The 24,653-nt window shown below is 42.0% G+C and overlaps 1 protein-coding gene across 1 annotated transcript in view; it reads right to left on the bottom strand.

The window, feature by feature from the left end:
- The window catches only part of BCL9 (B-cell CLL/lymphoma 9), a 30,096-nt gene extending 7,038 nt beyond the window's left edge, over positions 1-23,058 (bottom strand). The window contains 8 exon segments of the mRNA XM_015420863.1: positions 617-1,171; positions 1,207-2,842; positions 3,039-3,135; positions 3,928-4,117; positions 6,771-7,087; positions 9,332-9,637; positions 12,847-12,928; positions 22,995-23,058. Coding sequence (XP_015276349.1) covers positions 617-1,171; positions 1,207-2,842; positions 3,039-3,135; positions 3,928-4,117; positions 6,771-7,087; positions 9,332-9,384 — 2,848 coding nt within the window. The 5' untranslated portion in view covers positions 9,385-9,637; positions 12,847-12,928; positions 22,995-23,058.
- Positions 23,059-24,653: the final 1,595 nt, after the last annotated feature.

Below are 24,653 nucleotides of genomic sequence, written 5' to 3'. Positions count from 1 at the left end.
TCCCACCGGAACTATTTAATGATAACATTCTTTCCTGCCCCACCCCACAATCCGCAGTCTTGCTCACTTTCACCAGTTCAACTGGCAATTGTCCTTATTTTATAAAACTGCTACCCACACAAAAAATTCTACAACACAAAAATGCCTGACCACGATATTAACTCCTCCCCCGGTGAAAGAAACTAATACACCACTCAGCAGCTTTGCTTAGGAAGTAAAGAATGAAGGGCAAGAGTACATCTGCCCCACTGGGACACTGTAAATACATCTTGAATGTAGTACTAATTGTCATCTGTTTCAGACTATTTAGGACTTTTTAATCTAGACAGTAACATTTCCGATCTAGGAAGACAGATCTGTGTGCAGCCATCTTTTCACGGTTTAAGACAACCCATACATCACTCAGTTCTTTTACTTTTTTTTTTTAACTAGCTTTACTCCAGTGCCTAGTGCTGACATTTAGCAAGGGAAGCCTTTTCATACATTTCCTCTATACTGGAAGCAATCTGACTTCCTAAACTTCTGTACTTCAAGGTTGCCATTCAAGGCACAAGAGCAGAGGATTTTAAATAGTAGCAACCTACGCCCAGGAAAATACAGAGGAGTAAAAACTAACCTGACTCCACATTCCCCATCATGGCTGGTGAAGACATGGCAAGAGACGCTTTGTGGTTAGGGGGGATTCCAGGACTCTGCAACGGAGGCTTTGGAGATGAAGTCCATCCTGGAGAAGGTGCAGGGAGGGATGGAGACTTGAGATGGACAGGAGAAGCGGCAGCAGACCCCATTACAGGGGGAGATTTTATTGAAGCTGCAGCAGCAGCTGGACCTGCAAGTATCCCTGCCAGTTGGGATGGAGTCTGAGGAGATTTGAGATTCCCAGAGGGTGAACCCAGCATTGGAGATTGGACCTGGCGCATTGTAGGAGATTTGAGTGGATTTATACCCGGTGAATGAACCTGGCTGGCACCAGAGACGTCCAAGGGTTTGCGGCCAAGGTTGCGTTGAACAGGAGGAGCTGTGTTGAGGCTGTTTGGGTTGCTGGCAGGGTTCAGAGGTAGTGGTGGCATGTGGCTAAGCCGGCTGTTAGTCCTTTGGTCAGGCCCTATTTGTTCTCTATGATTCCGAAGACTGGCCTTCAAAGCAGGGGTTTACCCGCCGCCCGCCCCCACTTGGCAGCCCTAGTTGAGTCCGACTCTTTGCGACCCCCAAAGGGAACAATTTTCTGCTGAGAGGGGAGCATTTCCGAGACACCTGGGTGCATTTTCATCATCTCCTCTGGGCCTACTCCAGCTTCCCTCATCTTTTGAGGTATCATTGGTGGATTAGAACTCATGTTAACATTCAGATTCACGTCCCCCTTCATGCTACCAGGACCCATCCCAAATTCCAGATCCCGTCCAGAAGCCATCTGAGGTGGCATTCCTTTTGCAAAGTCTCCCCGGGAGGGACTCATTGATCCTTCAACTGGCATACGTGGAAATATGGGGTTATTGCCAGGCTCCATGTGTCTCTGAGGGGGAATCATCCGGTTCATTTCCATTCCAGGCCTGATCCCTTCTATGCTCATGCCAGGGGGAAGTCCTAGCTGTTTTTCAGCTAACTGCTGTTGAAATATATCCTCCGGCAAGCCCTGAGGATTTGGAAACCGCTCCCCTCGACCAGGACCACTGAACACCCCCTGACCAGGAGGGAAGTTCCGACCATCTGGAATTTTTGGCACATCTTCTGGCCAAGGAACGCCTGAAAGCCCAGGTCTAGTTGTGGCATTTGGGACATTGGGACCCTCTATTTCAGGGTTTATCATTCCAGGAAATCCAGGCAGACGCATCTGACTGCCAGGCACATTGGGATGGGGTGCCATGCCCCTTGGGGGCAATGAATGGGACATAGTCATGCCATCAGCAAAGGCTTCTGGGCCACCAGGTCCCCAACCCTCACCGGGGGTTATCTGATATGGTGGTGGGGGACCTCTGACCAACCCTCGAGGCCCATGCTGGTGAACCATCATATCCTGCAAGGTGCACTGCTGTACAACCTGTTCTTGTTTCCTCCTCTTTTCCTCATAGAACTCTTGTTGAAGCTTCAACCAGGCCACCTGTTCAGGAGTCATATGGTCCAAGTGGTCTGGTCCTATAGGGCCAGGTTGAGAATTCATGGATGGTGGCCCAACTTCATCTGGTGAAAAAGGCATGTCTCTGTGCCCTTGGGGGCCAAAGGGGACCCCTCCTTCAGTCCGGGGCCCTGGCCCTTTACCTAAACTTTGGGACTGAGCCATCATCGCTTGTATTGGCCCGTCAGACTTCTTTTGGGGTCCATCCAGTACTCCTGAATTTGGCTGAGGCCCACCAGGTTGTCCTCCAGTGAACTCTTTCTCATCTGGAAAAAGCATGCGCTGAATATCTCGTAGAGTCTGCAGTGAACGTTCTCTGTGTTCCAGCTGCTCTTGTGATAGTCCATCTGGATTTTCACCCATATTTTGTGGGTCCCCTCCAGATACCTGCTGGTTTGGACCTTTAGGGTCTGCACTGGAACTATTACTCCCTTGAGATATTGGACTTACTGCTCGATTATTGGGGGTTGAAGTCTGCCCAAATCCTTCAGTTTGCAGAGGAGTGGAGTTTGCAGGACTTCCTGCAGACATTACTTTATTTTCTAACCCAGGATTGTCCTGATCAAGAGGACAAGGAGGGCCAGTAGATTTGGGTGCTGGTGTTGGAACTGGAATGGGTGGAGTCTGCTGCAATTTGGCATTCTGCGGTGGAGTCTGCTCTTGGGGAACAGGAAGCTGTGACTGAGTCTGGGGCTTTGTATCATTTCGGAGTGGTGGAATCTGAGTGTTCTGTGAAAACAAAAATAAGAAATGTCAACTGGCTCCAGTTAACAGAAAAACAGGTGAAGAACACACAAGAAAAACACAGCTTTTGACAACTCAATTAACCAAGCACAAGCATTCAGGGGTGCCAAAATTCTCATCCAAACCAGAAGCAACCTCCCCCCCCCCAATACGTCTCTTCACCTATGAGTAGGTTACCTACCAATGGTAAAGTGTTCCGCTCTGCCTTGTTAGAGATGTTCTGAATGTGAAAAGATACAATGGTTTCAACTTGTCCCTTCAGCACAGCTTCTGCAGCCCTGAGAAGACAAAAAAAGAAGTCTGGATCCCTTTCTGCAGTTAGGACCAATACTCCCTCTAAGCTGTGGGGTCTTGTGAGCAAAAATTCTACTTTGTGAACTACTGGCATTAAAGTTGTGAGTGAGCGATTTGGCTACTGCATAAATTAGTTTGTTCTGGAGCCATCCTTCCTGAACTAAGACAAAAAGGTGAGAGCCAGAAGCTAAAAAACTGTGAGCTAACTCACACTAACTCACCTTAGAGGGAAACACTGGTTACGACCACACTATCTAAGAGTGCAAGACAAATGCTTGACTTCCGTAAGTCCTAGGGAGCAATATATTTTACTGTCTGTTCATCCACCATATGTGTTGGATCACATTCAAAAACCCAGCTACACCAATCTTCATTCACAATTAGGTTTCATTGGGTAATAATGCAAGGCTGCAAATATGTTTTCAGTGGCCTTTCCACCCACCAAGCTTCAACCAGACTTTTAAAGAAGTATTTACATTTTTCATTATTTAAAAGTAGGAATTAAGTTTTAACTTTCCTACATGCTTACTATTCCAGTGAAGAAAGCCACAGAGTTCTTCATGTGACATGGCCATACAAGCAACTATGTTACCATATGTGCTCGCAATACACCATCACAACTAGCTACCATTTCATTGTGTTCTGACGGCAAAACAGACCCTCTTGCAATGCATCACATGACAAAGAGATAACAGAAGAAAGTCATCTTGCAAAGATGTCTAGTCTCATATCTTGGGCTAACCTTGAAATTGTAGCTATGTCCAAGATTCACTTACTTATTGGCCATCTCAGTTGAAAAGACATAAACCACTTTGGATGGCGTCTTCTGCATGCTACTTGGCTCTGATGTGGCAGCCTGACCATGGGAAGGTGTGGAAGATCGTGGGGCTGAGGCATTTGAAGGAGTCATGGAGTGTGCTGAAAGCTGGGAATCCTGTGATTTTGCATGATCAGTGGAGGCAAGATCTGCGAAGGAAGCATTTCAGTACTGAAGAGCAAAAACTATTCCCATTTCTCTGAAAGCTTACTTTAAAAACAGGCAATCCAGAGAAGTCTATTTCGTCATTTCATATAAGTCAGTTTTTTAAATAAGCGTCCTTCTTTATGCCAACAGTTATGTCAAACAGTTTTTCAAACATGTATGCCACCTATTACACATTATAGGTTGTATTTTAGAGTATTTTGAGGCTTCTTGCTATCTGTAGGTACAGAATTCTCATATAATGCAGTGTAGCAGGTTGATATGCAACTTTCATTCCACAAGATTTTTGCAGGTTGATTAAGCAGGTCCTAGGAGAATGGCACTGTGCAAATTCCTGCCGTAGAAAAAATTATAGCTCCTTTCACTTTGTTTAGCTAGATAAGAGCTGTTTTAAAACCATGTATTTTAAAGGGAACACGTTCATGCCAATATAAAGGTGCCCTGCCATGATTACTAACATCTTGAAATATTAAATTAGAGTGAAAACAGCATGCTTCTGTAGCTTTACACCAGGCACCTTAGCTACCTCCCTAACAGAAACATACTAGAGTTAAACCTGGGGATTTTTCAAGAGCACCAAAATGTTTATTTAAGCATCAACAGACTAGAACATTTCAGTTACGTGGATTCTCTTGCCACTTTGAGCATAATGTTTGCATATTTAGATAAATATTAACTTCCTTCATGAACTTCAAGAATAGAGGATAGGTTGTAAGGCCAAACAAGATAATCACTGGAGCCTTTGAGAAAGAAGGCCACACCATGAAGTAACACAGCACTTGCACTATCCTTTGGCAGAGAACAAATATGCAAAATATCCTGGCATGCAAATTGTTTGCAAAAGTTAACAGCTAGATAAAATGAGAAACTTGCTTCCTAACTGTTGTAGCAAGCATCCTGATTTTGCTTTAGGAGTCAAAGGCTAATAACTGCCTTGATTTTGCACTCCTGTAACACCAGATAGGATGAAGCACAGAAAATGTATTAACTGAACTATGAGGGGTGTTACTGTTAAAAATCTGGCTACAAAAAGGAATTGTCTTTCTCAGACAAAAATGGATCTTGCTCAGCCAATGATGGAACTCCAGAGTACAGGTACGCCATCCTGTCGCATTCAAGCAGGTGCTGGTGGGAAGAAAAAGGTAATTCCAACATACACTTCCATTACTGGCATATTTCCATCAATTGTTCTTCCCCCACATGGGTAATGACTAAAATGACTTGGCTAAAAACATATTGCAATGGCCATTCAAATCATGGCAGCCCCATAGCTCCCACACAGGGGCCAGTTCATACAGAAAGTCATTCCACGTAAGTGCTGCTGGGCCACACCCTCAACAGCAGCTGCCCAAGATACTACAATACTGCAAACATTACAGGACCTTGGGGACCTCTGTTCCAGAAGTCTCTGGGATGCCACACTGTTGCAAGACTGGTCTTCCCCACCTCCATTAAAGCTACATTCCAAGTATGTTGCAATGTAGCTACCTTTTTACTAGCTGCAAATATCTAGCTAATGCCAATTTCACTGAGCCAGGAGGCACAAGCACTATCCTTCTGTACAAAAATTATACCAATGAGGACAAATGGAAATGGGGTGGAGGAGGAGAGCTCTTGTTACCACACCCAACACATCCTCACTGAGACAGAAAGCAGAACATAAACCCATTTGTTCCCAATCCACTAAACAGAGGTCATATGACTCTGTATGTTGCCAGGGTTGGAATAGAATCCCAATAGTGAGGTTTTTGCTTGCTAAACTTTCACCTTCCATTTCACTTTACAGTTTTTAACCCATTCCATTTCACAGGCTCAGGCTGCAAAGCTGCATCAGTCCAATAAGAAACATCAATTGATAATTGATCAAGATGAGAAATCAATACATCATAGGTAAAGGTAAAGGTTCCCTTGCTCGAATACATCATACACAAGCATTAAAATTTAGTCCTGGAATTGAAAAGCTATCCCAAGCAAGTCTGACACTCGCAACTGCTTTTTACAAGATATTTTGTATTCCACGATAGACAGAGAACAAAATACATGCACACCACATCAATTATTAAATTGTGGCTTTAAACACACAGAGGTAGCAGCCCATCCTTTGCCTAGGTGTGAAAGCAGCCTCTGACCTGGATCCCACGGAAGGGATTTCTGTCACTGAGCAGGCCTCCCTTAGCTCCCCCCCCAAAAAAATAATTGTCCAAAATGCTGCCCCAGGAACAGCATGAGGGTGCAGTCAGCTGCAGGAAGAGAAATCAGCAGAACCAGACCCCCACTTTATGTTCACAGAAACTTCCCGTGGGATCCAGCCACATTGGTCCAAGGGGAGAAACTGCTGCTGCTAGTAATTGAGAATGCCCATAGCATGAGTTGGGCCCATGGGCACTTGCTCTTTTTCCCCAACTCCATCAAACATCTTAAAAAATAAAAGCTCAGAGAAGCAACCATTCTTATAGGAGGTAACTAACTTGTTTAAATGTATTATCTTGTAAAAGGTTTTCTGTATAACGAAATACAAAATTTACTGCTATTTCATAGGCTCAAAGCAAGTCAAAGTATTACAGACAAGGAAGAAAAACCCAGATCAATCAAAATCAGCAACCATCAATATTGCTGCCCCTTCATGTATATGCATACCTTTGATTTCAGCTTCATCACTGGGAGTTCCAGCATCTCTCTGTTCAAAGGAGTCTGCTGAAATGCTCCTCTCTCTCTTTCCTTTCCCCTTTGAACCATTGCCAGCCCCGTTCTTCAACCCCATGCTTCCTCCTTGTCCTGGGAGCACTTTCGGTGTGTGGCCCCCACTCTTGGGGTCACAGGGAGAGGGCTGGGATTGGCCTGTTGAGCCCCCCTGTTTGCCCTGGTTGGAGAATTTAGAGTCCAGCTGGGGGTTACCAGATGGGGACATCACTGTAGGAGGACGTACCATCACCTCCTGCTTTGATTTGGGACTACTGAAAAGGAGAAAACAGAACATAAGAATGCCAATTCACTCAGCAGCTGCCACCTCCTCAACCTGTCTTCATAAACTGCGGCAGGCACCAACAAGTCATCTGCATGCTTAGCATCATCCAACTGCTATTTCAAAAATGTCTTGCAATAGGTATGACCCAGGTTGAGGTATCACTATCTGAAGAAAAAGCAAAGCAGCAGCCACCCATATCTCAGGAACTAGGCAGTCACATGGAGATCTACCTCTGCAGCTTCTGTCAATAAAGACAATGGTTTCTATGTACAAAAACGTGCCTCACACTAAGACCAGCACAAAGTAAATAATCAAGATAACAAAGTCACAAAGCCACCCATCTGGATTCAAAACACAGTTCAACTATCAGAGAATCCAAGCTAATCTAGAGAGCTCTGTTTGATTACTACATCTTAATTTACGTACATATGAATTTCTATCCCAAGTTTACTGCTAAAAGACAAAAGTAGTAGATAAAAACAATTCAATTGCTTTTAAATGGAGGCTAGATGCATAATTTATTTGCCATCAGAAAAAGAACAGAGTCGTAAAATAGATTTAACTAAGCTTCCTACCTCATACAATGATTGCAGAGGTGGTGAGAATATAATTTAGAATTGAACTATGTGTTATACTGAGCAGCTAATATGTGCACTAAGCAACACGTACAGGATTCAAGATCAGCTTCCATGAGTGAGGGGAAAGTTAATTTTAATATCATTAAGGCTAACTGGTTTGTTAAGATTATACTCTATTTAATATTGTTTGAGGTAAGCCTCCCTGCATATTTCTAAGGATAAAAGGAATGGGACAGAAACCATCTAAATAAAAAAATCTGATACCATACAAGTTTGCCCAAATATTACAATTCCATGTGAGCAGACCTCTTAAGAGAGAGAAGAAGATTGGATTTATACCCCACCCTTCACTCAGAGTCTCAGAGCAGCTTACAAACTCCTTTCCCTTCCCCTCCCCACAACAGACACACTGTGAGGTACGCAGGGCTGAGAGAGCTCTTTCCAGAACTGTCCTTTTTTAAAAAATAATTTTTTTATTATTTACACGTGTAAAACAGAAATACAACCCTCCACCAAGACACCCACAAACCCACCTCCACAAATCATCGTAAAATCAGATCCATCGGCTATTCCTCCGAAAATTGTAACTAGTTTAACAAATTATTTGTAATACAAACTTCCTCAAAAGTTCCTTTCAATCCAGTTGTATACATTCGACCACATTGTTTGAAACGTTGAATTCATCCTACCATGGAGTTTTTGAGTTAAATTATCCATCTCCATGACTTCAACCATTTTATTAATAAAATCCCATCTATCATTTCCAGAACTGTCCTTGAGAGAACAGCTCTGACAGAACTATGGCTTGCCCAAGGTCTTCCAGCAGCTGCAAGTGGAGTGGGGAATCAAACCCGCTTCTCCCAGATTAGAGTCTGCGCACTTAACCAGTACACCAAAGTGGCTTAAATGTGTACCTCAGTCCTTGTGCATAACATATGGATCTGTCCTCAGATAGGATGTACTTAGTGCTAGCAATAAGGCAGAGGAGACAGAATTTAAGAAGCAAAAGAAACAGCCACACAAAACATACACACATTTCAGTTATTTTAGCCAGACCATCCCCATTATCCAATTAAACTATTCAAGTTCAAAGGACTCTGCATGTCAATTTGCTAGATTTGCAAAAACTACTTTGGGCCACCCTGTATTCTCTCTGATGGGAGCAGCACATTTCCCCTGAACACTAGAGCACTTCCATCCTGTCACAATATTTAGTTCCCCCATGAATGAAGCAGCAGCTGTCAGGCACACTGATCAGATCTGTTTCCTCTCCTTCAAAATTCTCTAACAAATCAGAAGGCTGTATAAAATGTTCAATGGGTCAAAACACACACACACACACACACACATACATTAAGGGCTGCACTGCATCAGTTAGTTTCCTCTCTCAAGAAAAGAGGCAGGGAAACTTTGGTCTGGAAAGTTAAAAATTATGAACCTGAAGAGGACACAAGGACAGACTATGCTTGGTGGAATAACAAACAGAAAAGGTCAGCATGCAAACAGAGTCCCTCCCATCTCTCACAAAGTTCAATAAAATTAGCAGATGAAGCTCATACTATAGTGTCTCCAACAGTTCGAGATGAGAAGGCAAACTGCCCTTCATATGCCACCCTGTTGTAACCTTTGTGGACGAATTAAGACTTTGGACTTACTTCTGGGCATTTCCTGATGGGGAATTTCTCAGTTTGGGGTTACTGGAATGCATTGACAGAAATCCTAAGCACACAGCCACACACACTGATTGGCTCCTGTCAAGTTCCTCTAGGATGCCTGCTATTGCTGCTGGCAGTTTTGAAGCACTTTCTGTCCCGTGCTTTCCTCAGTGCTGTCGATATGCTTGTCTTTTTCCTCTTTTCTTCTCTCCGTTGTTGCACTGGGCCTTTCCGTCTTGCAGCTCCAGCATTCTCCAAATGTGTGACTCCTGCTGCTGTGAGGAAGTCTCGCATCTCCAGGGCACACTGCACCAAACCAGCCAAAGAACAGTAGACTAGTAAAAAGAAATCTCCAATTAACTAAATTAGATCAATCAGTACCTGGTGATTCTTCCAGCTTTCAACTGAAAGAGGAGGGTGAGAAATGTTCAGCTAAGTGGAAGTTGCATGTACATAAACAATTAAAAGTAAATGTTTTTCAGACATCAGATATTTAAACAACCAGGTGTACTAGATTTAACAGATAAAAAAGGGGAAAGCTTCCCTGTAGTCAAACCCAAATCATGTACAAACACACATCAGCAGAAGCAAACGTCTTGGAAGTCTGAGCCTTCCAAAAATACTAGATACCAGCCACAGCAATAAAATCTAATTCTAGATTTGCAAGACCAAACCTAACACTAGATTTAAACACAGGCAACAACTATTCTAGTGCAGTGGATGGTAGAACTGAAGGAAGGAGAGATGGGGAGGAGATGGGGGGGGGGGGAGAGAGAGAGACTTTTTTCCTAGTTGCAAATAATATTCAACCAGGATCACAGTATTTGCTTCCCCAATCTGACCAAAAGTTCACTGCTTCTACTGAAAGTGTTACACATTCTTTGAGCTGCCAAGTCAAGTTTTCCAATCTGTTACCAACAATATTTTTAAAAACATTTACTGTGGAAATTTAGAAATACCAGGCATCATGTCAGGTGTTGATTTTTTTTAAGCTGTTTGATCACAATTACTAAATAGATCTAAAGTATTTTATCCTTCAGGCAAAAGCATTCTGGAATAATTTTGTATCTTGTCTTTCATAGCAAAAGTAATTTATTGCTAATGTAACAGTACATACATTTTTACTCAAAATTAAATATTCCTTTTATAATTCAGCAAACAGTTTGATGGGTTCCAACATGTTAGGAAGAAGCTACTGTTTTAAGGAAACAGCATTTAACAGACAGATTTGTTTTGAGACAAGCAGATACCTCTGAAAAACTAAGGTATCTGGTGTTGCAGGAACATACTGCAAATTATGAGACCAACTAGGTATGATAGTAAATTACTGGTACTGAATTTTGCCTCAACATAATGTTACATCAACATACTTTGATGAGATAATTTTGATGTGTTGTCTCAGCACTACTTTACTTTGCTACCTCTTCATCTTTTTGGAAGAACAATGCTTACCTAGAGTAAGAAATGCTTAATGATCCCTACAAGTTTGCCAGAGGATCCCTACCTTTATTGCATTATACAAACATAGAGTATTGTTTTGCCTATAGCAAAGAACAGAATTTGCCAATCAAACCTAAATTCTAGACAAGTCACATCACAAGACAGCTAATACTAACCCTGATGCTCAAAAAGATAGAAACATTTCTGTGCCAAAGATGGTGTTGTATTTTACATGAACTGTATACAGACAGCAACACCCAAGGCCATGTTCTCACAACGGAGAAATTGCCCTGAGGCCTACACCTTGCATTTTACCTGGGAAAATACGTTGATGTTCATGAATCCTTTATTGTTATCCCACTAATAATTATTTTAAGAATAAATTCTTAAATCATTAGATCAAAACTACTGAATTAGAATATGCAGCAGGGAATGGCATTAACTACCAATGTCAAAATGCAGGAAAGATCACATACCTGTTGTGTCCCTTATTAAAGCCAACAAGAAAGTCTTAGCACTGACCATCACACTACATGGATTTTTACTTTATCAAGCATTTTTATAACTAATGAAAGACCTTGATAGGCTAGAAACCTGAGGTGAAGCCAAATGAAATTCAGCAGAGGCAAATGTAAAATTCTGCATTTGAAAAGATCTTGAGATTACAGTTCATCACAAGCAGAACATGAGTCAGGAATACAATGCAACTGCAAAAACAGGCTAATGTGATTTTAGGTTGTATTATTAGAAGCACAAGTACTGATAATTCCACTCTATTACATGGTAGTCAGAACTCATCTGACCACACTAGATGTGTGTGTGTGTACGTGTGAACTGGAAATGGATTTGGTGACAGAAACAAAAAAAGATGTTGGGGAGCGAGGGCAGGTTCTTGTGCTCTTCAACTGCATAAAGGGCAAGATGGCAAAGACTTGTCTTCTCCTCCAGAGGACAAGAGTACATCTAATGGGTCTGTCACAGAAAGGCTGATTTGGCCTGAACATTAGAAGAAACTTCATAATGCTAAGAGCAGATCAGTAATAGGACCACTGACTGAGGGGGTGGGGCCTTCACGTGGAGGTCTCCAAGCAGAGGCTGGACATTAGCATTTCCCACAATGAGTAGCAAATTGGACTAGATAGCCTATTAAGGCTTCTTTCAACCCTAGAACTCCACAGCTTGGATCCACAAAAAACATTCCCACATAAGGAAGGATTTCCAACCACAGAGCATGACTTTCTCCCCTCCCCTCCCATTGCAGTCCAAAATGCTCTCCAGAGTAAGAAAGTCACACTCCATGGATGGAAATCCTTTTTGGCTACAGAAATGCTCCAGTGAATCCAAGCCTAAGGTAAGTGTGCATGAAAGGGATATTTTATATGTGCAACCAGAACTATACGAAGTGTGTGTTTTTAAAAACTATTCTACAAGAGGATTAAAAGACAATAAAATACTGATCAAAAACATTTGTCCTATTAACAGACTATTTTTAACCACACAGCCAGTTTGGTGCAGTGGTTAACTGTGCGGACTCTAATCTGGGAGAACCTGGTTTGATTCCTCACTCCTCCACTTGCAGCTGCTGGATGACCTTGGGCAAGCCATAGTTCTGACAAGAGCTGTCCTCGAAAGAGCAGTTCTGGAAAGAGCTCTATCAGCTCCACCTACCTCACAGTGTGTCTGTTGTGGGGAGGGGAAGGGAAAGGAGTTTGTAAGCCACACTGAGACTCCGAGTGAAGGGCGGGTTATAAATCCAATCTCCTCCTCCTCTTCAGAACATTAAAATATTTACTTAAAATTACTTGATATGTGAAGCACGTTGGTAAAAACACAAGATCCTCCACATCATATCTGGTGTTGCAATTGTCTTTCATGAAAAACTCCACAGAAGTGGCTTTCTGTGTGTTCTTGTCCTTGGGACAGCAATGCTTCTGTACATTGCTAGACTTACTCTACTGCCACATGTAATAGTTAGCCTGTAAGTTTAAAAGTGATTTCAGTAACAAATACTCAAGTCAGCTTGAGAGCCTATGTCCTTATAAATCCCCTAATTTTCACTTTTACATGCAACTTACCAGAACTTCACTGTCACAACATGATGCTGCTCATCCTGAAGGAGACTCTTTCAGAAGTCCTTTGCATACAAATAAAGTTCACCTGAAATAAAACAAAAGCATCACTAAAGAAGGATCCATAGTAAAAGAGTCTCCTCCAACCACACACACCAGCAAGGGATTGTTATGTTAGCTCAGCCATACAGAATTTCTGAGTACATATTTAGCAACAGGGATGGGCACAAACCAGCTGACGAACTAAAGTTTGTCACAAATTTTGGCTGGTCCATAGGATTACCAAATCTCGCCAAATCAGGGCGGGGGATCCGCATGTCTTCGCAGAATCCGTGCCGTGGGGACGGCGAGACGCATTGCACCGCTGTTGCCAGGACATGACGCTACACGTCGCTCTGGCGACAGCGGGTGCAACGCGTCTCGCCGTCCCCACGGCACGGATTCTGCGAAGACATATGATCCCCCGCCGCGACTTGGCAACCCTACTGGTCCATGGTTCACAAAGCGATGTTTGCAAACTGAAGAGCCCCCATGAAGTTCCACAAATATTGATGCAGGTTGTGGAGGTTAGTGAAGAGCAGAAAGACAGGGTTTACCCCTGCTTTCTGCTCTTTATGAACTGGTTTAAAAACAGCTCAGCTGTTTGGTTTAAGCTTTCTATTCCCCATGAAAAGCCGTAGGTTCAAACTTTAAATGGCTCATGAACCAATCTCAACTAGTTCAGTTCACAAACCAGCATATTAGTTTATGGTTCCCCAAACATGTGGTTCATGCCTATCCCTGTTTAGCAACTTTCTATGCTCCTACTCTAGAAGACAGTAACAGGAAATAGCAGTCACAAATGGCAGGAGGTGCAGGTGCAGTTGCTGATATTCACCTGGACTTCATGGTGAATGCCCCCTTGGTAAGCAGACAAGCTTAACTACAAGGCAGAACATCAAAATAGGTAGACTGCCCTTTAATGGTACAGCAGAAAGCTAAGAAGTCCCAAGAACAGAAAATGGTGTCATAAGCAGAACAGTACATCCGGTTGTTATAACACTACAGTTCGCAAAATCTATTTTGCCCTGCATGTATTGAACTTGCAAGTTGCCCTGTAGTTCTTTTGTATTCTCTGTTTATTGGTCTATTAAGACACAAACTCCAACCCATAGCATACACAATCAGGATGGATACTTCACTTGTTTTAGTAGCAATCACCAGCATCATCAATAGAAGTAGCATCTTGGATCTGCAGCAGAGGTTAATTAACCTAAAATATTTTGTTTATATACTTCGACTTAAAGTAGTAGTTGCGGTAGATTATCAAAACCTGCAGAACAATCCTATGCAAGTTTTCTCAGCTGAAAATCCTATCTTGGGGCTTACTCATAAGTATTACACAGAACTATCCAATTGTGGCACAATTCTAGAGATGTTAGGTTAATAAGATTTGAAAATATTCATTTGTCTTCAATATCCAAGACGTGAAGTAGACAGGAAGCAGTTAAAAACACTAACAGTAATCAGAAGTTTGAGATTTGGGAAACAGAATGTTCTTTCCTCAAAACATTGTATTCCAAGAGTGAAATGGCATCTCCAACATAATACAAGAAATCCATCAAAATATCAGAATTTGCATCCTGTCATCCGTGTTACTTGTCCTACATGCAAAGATGTGCTACTCTGGAATGAGATGATATCCTACTAAACTTGCTTGGTAATAAAAATATTATGACTGGTAGTTCCCCGTATTCTGATGCAGGTGTCGGGGATGGGGAGGGAGAATAGCTGCATGAGCCTCAAACTAGTTTACAGAAGACTGCGTCATGCAACCTTTGAGGTCACAGATTCTCCTTATACACAGCAAGAAAGAACAGAGTTCTGTGGTGTGATGCCCTATGATCAGAACGAAGCCTGCTCCTCAATCCCACCCCTTTCCTAGTAAGCCTTAGGAAATACAGCATAGCCTTTTATTCCCACAGGCTTCATCAATGCACTGACTTTTGCACTGAAATTGAATGCAATATTGTGTCTGGAGCTGAATGACCAAGGACTAATGGGTCAAAACGTCTTCATGGAAAGAATACACAAGCACAGAAAAGTGCCAGTACAACAGTTCTGAGCAAGAACCATTCAGAATGTAAATCTTGCTTTGTTCTGCAAGACACCACCACTTCAGCAATTTATTTGATGCATTTTATCCTGCCCTTCCACCATTTTATCCTCACTACCACCTGTGAGGAAGGTTAGGTTGAGGGATAGCAACTGACTCAAGGACACCCAGCAAGTTTCATGGAAGCATGGAGATGTGAACGTAGGGTCCCCAAAACTCTAGTCTAACCTCTATACTGGAGGTATCTGCAATATGAGGAGCCAGTTGTAAGTATAGCTTCCATGTAACTTTTACACAAAATACACATTGGGACAACTGTACTTGGAAAGGTAGCACAGCTATGTCTGGTGTTCCACAATTATGTAGTAAATAGTTGCTGCTAGAAAGCATCAAGTAACATCCCCAGCAGTTACCCTTCCTTAACATGTTCATGGAACGCAATCTGATTTTTACAGACCACTGTAAGCTGGAGATAACAGTACTTTTAGGAACTCTATAAAACAATAAAAGGCAAGGTAACAGTACTTTTAGGAACTCTATAAAACAATAAAAGGCAAGGTAAGAAGGCAAAAGAGTTTAACCACAAACTTCATTAACATGAGGAATCAACAACAAGCAGAGAAGCTGTGCCAACACACACACACACACACATAGAATTTCTCTTTATCTTGGCAATCACTAAACTGCTGTATGATATCCAAGGGCAATCTTCACTGTTCTCCTAAAGGGTGGATAATACAGTATCCTAAAATCAAATTCCATAAGTATATACAAGTTTTAGAGTTATAGAATGCAAATCGTAGTACAAAAGGCAACTAATTTTCAGATTAGTATAGAATGAAACTGGGACAGAGGTCAGAATAGCAGCAGAAGACACCCAAGAATAGCTCAACAAGGAGCAGGCTATTCCTTAAACCATCCCAGTAAGCTCCAAAAAGGCTGATAGGAATAGTATAATGGAAGATTTTTCTTCACTTACCGTGAAGCTTCCTTCACTCTTCGAGAATGAAGGACTGCCCCACTCCCAGGACCACAAAAAATATACTAGACCTGGATTTGTAGGTACCCACTGTATGTCAATATTTTAAACTGGGAGATTTTTTTACCTTAAGACTACTGTCTTTCTAGACATGGGACCCACCTATAACCCCAGGTGTCAGGATGGAGCTCAGTGAGCTGCAGCCATGCAAATAGGAGTATATGCCATTTGAACAACAGTGCAAGGTAGGACCTCACAGGTGTCAAGACCACAAGAAGAAGATCAGATGAGCTATGAACAGGAAACACAAGCTGAATCCTAGAAGATGCGCCACAGTGAGTACAAAATGAGGATCAGAGACAGGGAGATTGAGGTAAGAACCCAGCTACACAGAGAATGGTAGGAGGGAAAATCTTTGCATGCAAAACATAAGAAGACCAACTGGCAGGGGGAGGAAGAAAAAGGAGCCGTACATGTCTCTGAAATGGCATATGCTAAAGAAGAAATCCTGTTAACTGCTGAATGACCTTGCCTTGCTCTCCAGCTCCTGTCCACATTATAGCAGCACCACCACCCCATCAAATAAGTGATGGTTCTAGCACTGCCCTAAGGAAATGTACCATGATAATCTTACATCTTACCACTAGAAATACCTATCAAGAATTCTGAGACTGGTATTCCTAAAGTGGTTTGTTTCCCCATATGGCCAAGGAGCTTAACCTCAATAATAATTATTTTCTCCAGAAATTTAGCTGTCAGATCACTCCCGATCATTACCTTAATTCATAGAATAATGTGCCAAACAGAACTGTCATAGAGCAGTTCAAACATTTCCCCTTATTTTGTTTACAAATATGAACAGAGCAGAAGAGTTTACAATTGCATTGACGGAAAAGGTCTGCACAGGTTACCCCTTTATTTAAAGGCACAATTCAAAGTGCTAAGTTAAGGCCTGAATTGGGGCCAGGTGCTAATGTCCAGCCCTCCCATAAAAATCCTCTTCTCTGTGCTCGCAGCCTACATGTTCAACGTAGCTGGAAACCAGAGTCAGAGCCTTTTCAGTGGTAGCTTCTTGTCTCGGAAATGCCTTCACTGTTGCCAGGTCAAAAAGATTTCCTTTACCCAGGTTTTTAAATGAAGGATTTTATCTTTTCAGTTTGCGATTTTTATGATCTGCCTCTAGCCTGGGGGCTGTTTTAAGGAAATAATTTTAGGTTGCTGAATATTGTTTTATGCCCCTGACAGGCTCTTGGATTGTTTTTATACTGGCAATTTTAGTGCGTCGCTTTTAATGATTTTATTGTTTTTACTTTACGATCCACCTTGAGCCTGTCTTAGGAGAGGCAGTATATAACATTTCCTGTATAAAACACCACTTTTAACTTGGGGAGATGGAACAAAAATCAGGTTTGATGCCAACAATTGCTACCGCTTGATCATGCTTAAGCTGCATGATGCAGCAGCATGATCCAATGCTAGAAAGCAGAGCAGAGCTGACAGGCTAATTTTGAGACACTACACAAGCCATACTGAAAACAGCACATAAGAAAAATAATTGAGATTTAATCTTATGCAATCTATAGTAGCTGAAGACTTTTGATTACAGTAGTCTTAACTTGAACAACTTTAGCCATTAACAAATTCAAGTGGCCTCCTACACGAGAAACCAAAACAGTTGGATTCATTGAGATACTTACTATCTATGCTGTTAATATCCTATGACCATCTGATTACAGAGAGGTAGCCTATGGATTTTAAGCCTCTGCAGGACCTGGTCAGCTGATATAGGGGTCTGTGGCAGAACAGGCTCTGTCTGGCCTGTAGGTCCCGTTCCACCCTGCCCTCCAAGGTTTTCCCAACACTTGGAGAGGGTTTTCTTTTTCTCTCAGGTAACCACTGCCACCACCTGACCTTTGTAAGGAACTGTCTACTGGCAGTGGGGCCAGGACTCCCAGCTTCCCTTCCAAGTTCTGAAGCCTTGCCTCTGAGTCCCCTTTTGCACCCCTGGAGGAATAGACTTTTGCCAACTGACTGCCTTCCCTGGCGCTCCTTCTTAAATAGTGTGTCTAAGACTGTGGAGGTCCAGGTGGTACAGAGAACCAGTACCAGCTATAAAGTATTTATTAAAAAGAAAATGTTCACAAGCATACTTTTAGCACCACACCAGACTGAGCAGGGGTTCAAAAGAAATGGGTAAAATGCAATTCCTCTGTCCCTCTCTCTATACATGCACCCTATCAGATGTTAAAATATAGGATCGGCTCCTTAACTTAGAAGGTTCTCTACAAAGTCCCCACTACCTTGCAGCTTCCTCTGGCTGTCTAAGCCAGCATATGGCAATGGCTGCCTTTTCCAGACCTCAGTTAAGGCATATGACTGCTCTGATGGACTCAGCATAAAAGAGCGCTTCCTCCTTGCTCCCCCGAGTTTTCTCACCTGTCTATTCCCCATCCCCTTACCAGGCCAGGCCAATGAAGCTTTTCCTGAAGATCTTCAGGAGTTCCTTCCTGAAGTCTCTCTGGTATTTAACACCTCCAAATCTCTGTTCCCTGCTTGTGGAGGGGAGGAGACTGAACCCTCCTATTGTCTCTAGCTAGACATATTAGCATTTCTTAAGAGGATCACTGCCTTGATGTGGCAAGGGGGCTTGCGTGGTTCAATGAGGCTGTGGGCTATGCTGTGGAGGGCCACCCATGATAGATAGGCCACAGTGGAGAACTCAAGACAAAACATGATCCACTGGAGAAGGAAATGGCAACCCACTCCTGTATCTTTGCCAAGAAAATCCCATGGGCAGTAACAAAAGGCTAAAAGATATGACGCCGGAAGATGAGCTCCTCAGGCCGGAAGGTGTCCAATATGCTATTGGGGAAGAGCAGAGGGCAAGTACAGTTAACCCCAGAAAGAACGAAGTGGCTGGGCCAAAGCCAAAAGGATGCTCAGCTGTGGATATGTCTGATGGTGAAAGGAAAGTCTGACGCTGCAAAGAACAATAATGCACAGGAACCTGGAATGTAAGATCTATGAATCAAGGTAAGCTCGACGTGGTCAAAAATGAGATGGCAAGACTGAAGTTTGGCCTTGGAGAACAAAATGAAGCCAGGAAAAGACTAACAAAGAATATACTGGTCATAGTGAACACCCTCTTCCAACAACCTAAGAGGTGACTCTACACATGGGCATCACCAGATGGGCAACACTGAAATCAGATTGATTATGTCATTTGCAGTCAAAGATGGAGAAGCTCTATTCAGTCAGTAAAAACAAGACCTGGAGCTGACTATGGCTCAGATCATGAGCCACTCATTGCAAAATTCAGGCTTAAACTGAAGAAAGTTGGGAAAACCACTAGGCCACTCAGGTTTGACCTAGATCACATCCCTTATGAATATACAGTGGAGGTGAAGAATAGGTTTAAGGACTAGATTGAAGCTGAAGCTCAAATACTTTGGCCACCAAATGAGAAGGGAGCACTCACTGGAGAAGACCCTGATGCTGGGAAAGACTGAATGAAAAGATGAAGGGAACGGCAAAGGATGAGATGATTAGACAGTGTAATCGATGCAACAAACATGAAATTAAGCAAAGTCCAGAGGATAGTGGAAGACAGGAGGGCCTGGTGTGATGTGGTTCATGGGGTCGCAAAGAGCCAGACTCGACTGTGAAACTGAACAAGAACAAGAGATAGCTGAGGTGAGCCCGGAAAGCCAATGACTGACTTCCTCCTCCCTGCTTCTTTGCCCAGAGGGGGGGAAAAAACTTTAAAAAATACAAAGTGAAGGTTTTGCTCATTTCAACATCCAAAGAAAAAATGCATTTCTTCATAGGGTCATTTATTTATTTGTGTTATTTATAGTTGGCCTCTCTAACAGGGATTCAAAGCGATTACAGAAAGTGAGTCAGTACAATCAACAAAACGGGACATTCAATAACCAATGCATTAGGAATTTAGAAATCAAGAACCACCATAAAGAACTGAAGCATAGCATAAGTAGTAACACAGAATCACAGAGTTGGAAGGGGTCATATAGGCCATCTAGTCCAACCCCCTGTTCAGTGGAGGATCAGCCTAGAGCATCCCTGACAAGTGTTTGTCCAGCTGCTGCTTAAAGACGGCCAGTGAAGGGGAGCTCACCACCTCCCTAGGTAGCTGATTCCACTATTGAAAAACTCTTACTGTCAAAACATTTTTCCTAATATCCAGCCGGTGCCTTCCCACCCTTAGTGTAAACCCATGATTGCGAGTCCTATCCTCTGCTGCCAACAGGAACAGTTCCCTGTCTTCCTCTAAGTGACAGCTGTTCAAATACTTAAAGACATGACACATTAAGTGGTACAAAAACTACATAAATAGGATCCCACATACAATAAGCTATACACAGCAGTATAGACCACAGTCCCTAATCCACAGCCCCTAATCCAAGGAAGTTTGTGAAACCATTTTGTACAGTGCAACCCTATTACCTGTGCAGAAAAGTCCTCTTGAATAATTCAGTTTTGCATAGTTTTCAGAACTATGTTTGTATTGTATGCTGGTCTTAAGACCATAATAATAATAAAACTAAACTAGTTTTCAGAAAGCCAGGAGAGTGTGAACTTTCCTGACCTCTTTGGCCAGGCCACTGCATAAGGTGGGAGCCACAAGGGGCAGAAAACATGTAAAGACAGTTGTTAGAGTTTGCCCACTTGCAGGTTTGCACCCTCAGACGTCCCCTGCTGACATGAGTGCAGTTGTTGTAGTGCAGCATGGGGGGAGGCAGTACAGCAAATAAGAGGGGCCAAGGCCATGAAGGGATTTGTATACAATAGCCAGTACCTTAAACTAAGCCCAGTAATGACAGGCAGCCAATGGAGTGTCTGACGAATCGCAGTAATATAGATAGGACCTGAGAGACTCTGGTTCAAATCCCCACTCTGTCATGGAAGGTTGCAGAGCAACTGTGGGCCGCTCACTTGTGAGGATAAAATAAAGGAAGAGAACAATGTAAGGTCCTTACTGAGAAGTAAAGTGGGGTATAAATATTTAATGGCACCCGGTATTTTTGATGGCACCCGGTATTTTTGGCCACTGTGTGACAGAGTGTTGGACTGGATGGGCCTTTGGTGTCTCTTATGTTCTTATGATTAGGAGCTCGATTTCACACCCTATCAGGATGATTTGACTTCTGATGTCAAAGGCCAATTTCCTCACTAAATAAGAGTCACCAGAATATCATTTTCACTTATTACCTACTCTTTGTTTGCATTCTTAGTGCTAATGTCATTTGTAGTACCATCCTACCTTCAAACTAACATGACAGCAGCTTAAGGAACTCATTTAAAAGACTCCTACAGCTACTCTTGGAGGAAGAGAGGCCTCCATAGATCTGTATTCATCTTGCTTATGAGCATTTAAACTGTTACCAAAACAGTAAGATAATTCGAGGCAGCTATTTGGTAGGAAGTGGTTCAGTCAAGGAGTGACAGCTACCTACACAATATCTAAAGAATTTCTACTTATAGAATTAGTGAAGATACACAAAAAGAGGCTGGAGAAAGAAGCCATACTCCCTCTTCCTTTGCCAGAGACTGAGACCCAGAAATGGCCAGTATTTTAAAATTCAGTTTAAATCTCTTGAGACAACTATTTGCTATTACATCACAATCTGGTCACCGCTGGAAAATACTGCAGTCTAATATGTGGACAAGACTAAGCAACTCAGTTCCATATGCAAGCACATGACTAAATCAATGTAACAAAATGTTGATACATACATGTACGTTTTCTATCTGAATTGCAACTGAGCAATAATAAAAAAGTATCTAAAATTACTTAAAACCGAGGAGTAACATTTTATATTGATGTTCAGAAAGGGACAAAGTACCATATCTAGTTTTACCTATGGTTTAGCTAGCTGACTGAAAGAGATTAGCATTGCTATTATGAATACATGTTCCACCACTCCTATAATGAGTTTTTGGTCTTCTTATATCAGTATAATGCCATAATCTTTCAAAAAAGAACATGCTACAAATCTAAAATAAGTAGAAATAAGTTGTAATGTGCTATATGCTGTTATGCCTATCTTATGCCTATTTATAAGTAAGTCCCACGTTATATAGCTGTTATTCTTAAGTGTCTACAGGATCATATTCTCCTTTATGAACACAAACATACATGCACACACAAAGCTGTCTTACACTGAATCAGACTGTTGGTCCATCAAAGTCAGTACTGTCTACTCAGACTGGCAGCAGTTTTCCAGGGTCTCAGAGGGAGGTCTTTCACATCACCTACTACTTGACTGTTTTACCTGGAGATCCTGGGGATTGAATTTGGGACTTTCTGCATGTCAACAGCCCTCCAACTCTGTACTGACAGACTGTTGTCATCTATTGAAGTAATGCCTATTCTGAATGGCAGAAGTTTTTCCTAGTCTTGAGCTTTCCTTTAATCTAAAGATGCTAGTTATTTCCAGACTCTTCTGTATGCAGAGTATATACTTTATCACTGAGCTATGTTCCTCTACACAATCAAGGACAGGTTATTTTGACATGCAGCGTTTCTCATTCTAGTCTTGATTTCTGAATGTGCAAGGACTTGTGCATAGCTGAAGCCATGACAACTACTAGATTGTGACTATATTATGTATTCATCCATTAGCCAAAACCTCAATGATGCCTGCTTGTGCAAAATGAAATCTGCCAGGCTATGAAAGATTTAAAAATGGGGAACTGCACAGGGATACATCATTAATACAATCTTAGCTAACAAAAAAGCCTACCTAAGTGTGACCTACAACAATTGGTATACAAAACTCAATGAGTGTTATCAGACTGCATGTTAATCACCGTATTTCCTTAATAACCAGCATCACAGATGTCCTAAAACTGGAGGCAAACAGTTTTAGTGGAGCAGAAGCAGAAATTTCACCAGTAAATTGTTTGCACATGAACAATCTGGGATACAAGACAGATAAACATTACCACAAGGATGCACTGGGGGAAAGGAGACAGATTCATAAAAATATAGGAACTGATTAGATCTTACTTGCTGATTGACTCCTATGAACTGAGTTAAGAAAAACTGTGAGACCTTACCATGATCAGAACTTTACAAAAAATTACAGCATCAGTTCTGCTGATCTTTGTTCATCTGATGGACACCTCCAATAGCAGTCTAGGAGAGAAAGACACAGCAATGTAGCAGACTTTTTCCTCCAAACCAGAACTACCATTCACTACAAATGTTTAGATACATACAATCAGTAGAGACAAAATTCCTTCTCACATTGCTGTAATGGCAGGTGAATTATGAAGATGCATATTTTTAGAAGGGTAATGTAAGTATGGGTCTGATCAGGAGGACATTGGAAACATTTGTTTAGAATAGATTAAGCATTTACTTTACACCACCCATGGTAATGTGGGGAGGGAAGATAAAATATAGATTTCCTTTTTTTGCAACAAACTGGTTTTGTTGCCACTAAACATTTCAGATTTGTAGACACCAGCATAAGGTTTCATATGTACAACAAACTAGATTCTCAATTATTTTTCAGTCATGACCTCTAGAAACTTTTAACTTCAAAGATACATGAACAAGCTCACAGAAGTGATTTCTCAGCCACTTCCCATTTCCCAGAAGCTTCCCATGGCCACAAAATGTCACTGCTGAGTGTCAAGAGACCTTATAGAACAGAATACCATGTTTCTAGAGGTGGAGTGGGAAGGACTCCACAAGAGTTACCCTCTCTCATGAAGATTACATTCACAGAATAGGAAGGGAGATCAACTCAAAAGACGTTTCTCCCCTCTAGAAGTTCCCTTGGCCCTGAACAGTGACATTCTGGAGGGTGCAGGAAGCTGCTGGAGGAGGGGAAATTCACTGGGGGGGGGAGTACAAATGTGCCACATTGATATAACTTTGGATTCAACCCTAAATTTGGAGCTCTAACAGGCATATGTCATCTTCCCCTCATCACTTTTCCATCTACTTGAACCACTGTGTTCAACTTTTAAAAGCTACGTGCTCCTGTTAATAAAAAAAGTTAAGTGAACACTATTTATTAATTTAAAGGGACAAAACAAAATGAAAGCAATATTTCATCATACAATTATAAACAAGAAAATAACTTTCATTAATGGATCACCAAAACAGACAAACGGAAAGCATTCTGTGAGAATCCGACAGTTTAAAAATTGATGAACATGATTACCAGACTGAAAGTCATCTACTGGATAAAAATGATAACAGTTTGCCCCTTTTCAGTTAAGGTGCTAAAAGGTCCTCAGTTCTCCTACTATTTTTATCTTTTATTTTTGGTAAAGAGAAAGAAAGTAATCGTCCCAGCAAATTCCCTTCAGCTCAATTTGGAATCAGATCTTAGAACCTTAGATCTTAGAACCTTGGTAACAAATTAGCTTTTCCAAGCTTATAATGCTGGAACATGTATGCAAGGAATAATCATTTCCAGTACCAGTCATGGTGAACAGCCCTGATAAGCTACTGCCACACACTCTCTTCCAAGAGAACATACAACCAGGGAGCCCCGACGCTCTCAAAGTTTTATTAACCAAACTCTGCATGTTGAGCTCTGTTAACCCTCACCCCACCCCCAGCTGATCTTAAAGGAACTACGGCTCCCAAGCTTTGGAAGCAAGGGAGCTCTACAATTCCTGGTCTTGTCTGTCTAATCATTAGACAATCGGTCTTCCCCTCCCTGGGTAGGTTTGAGGTGTGTGTGTGGGGAGGGGAGC

This window comes from Gekko japonicus, unplaced genomic scaffold (assembly GCF_001447785.1).
Source record: "Gekko japonicus isolate JY-2015 unplaced genomic scaffold, Gekko_japonicus_V1.1 scaffold2244, whole genome shotgun sequence".
NCBI lineage: Eukaryota > Metazoa > Chordata > Lepidosauria > Squamata > Gekkonidae > Gekko > Gekko japonicus.
This window is presented reverse-complemented; position numbering and strand designations above follow the sequence as displayed.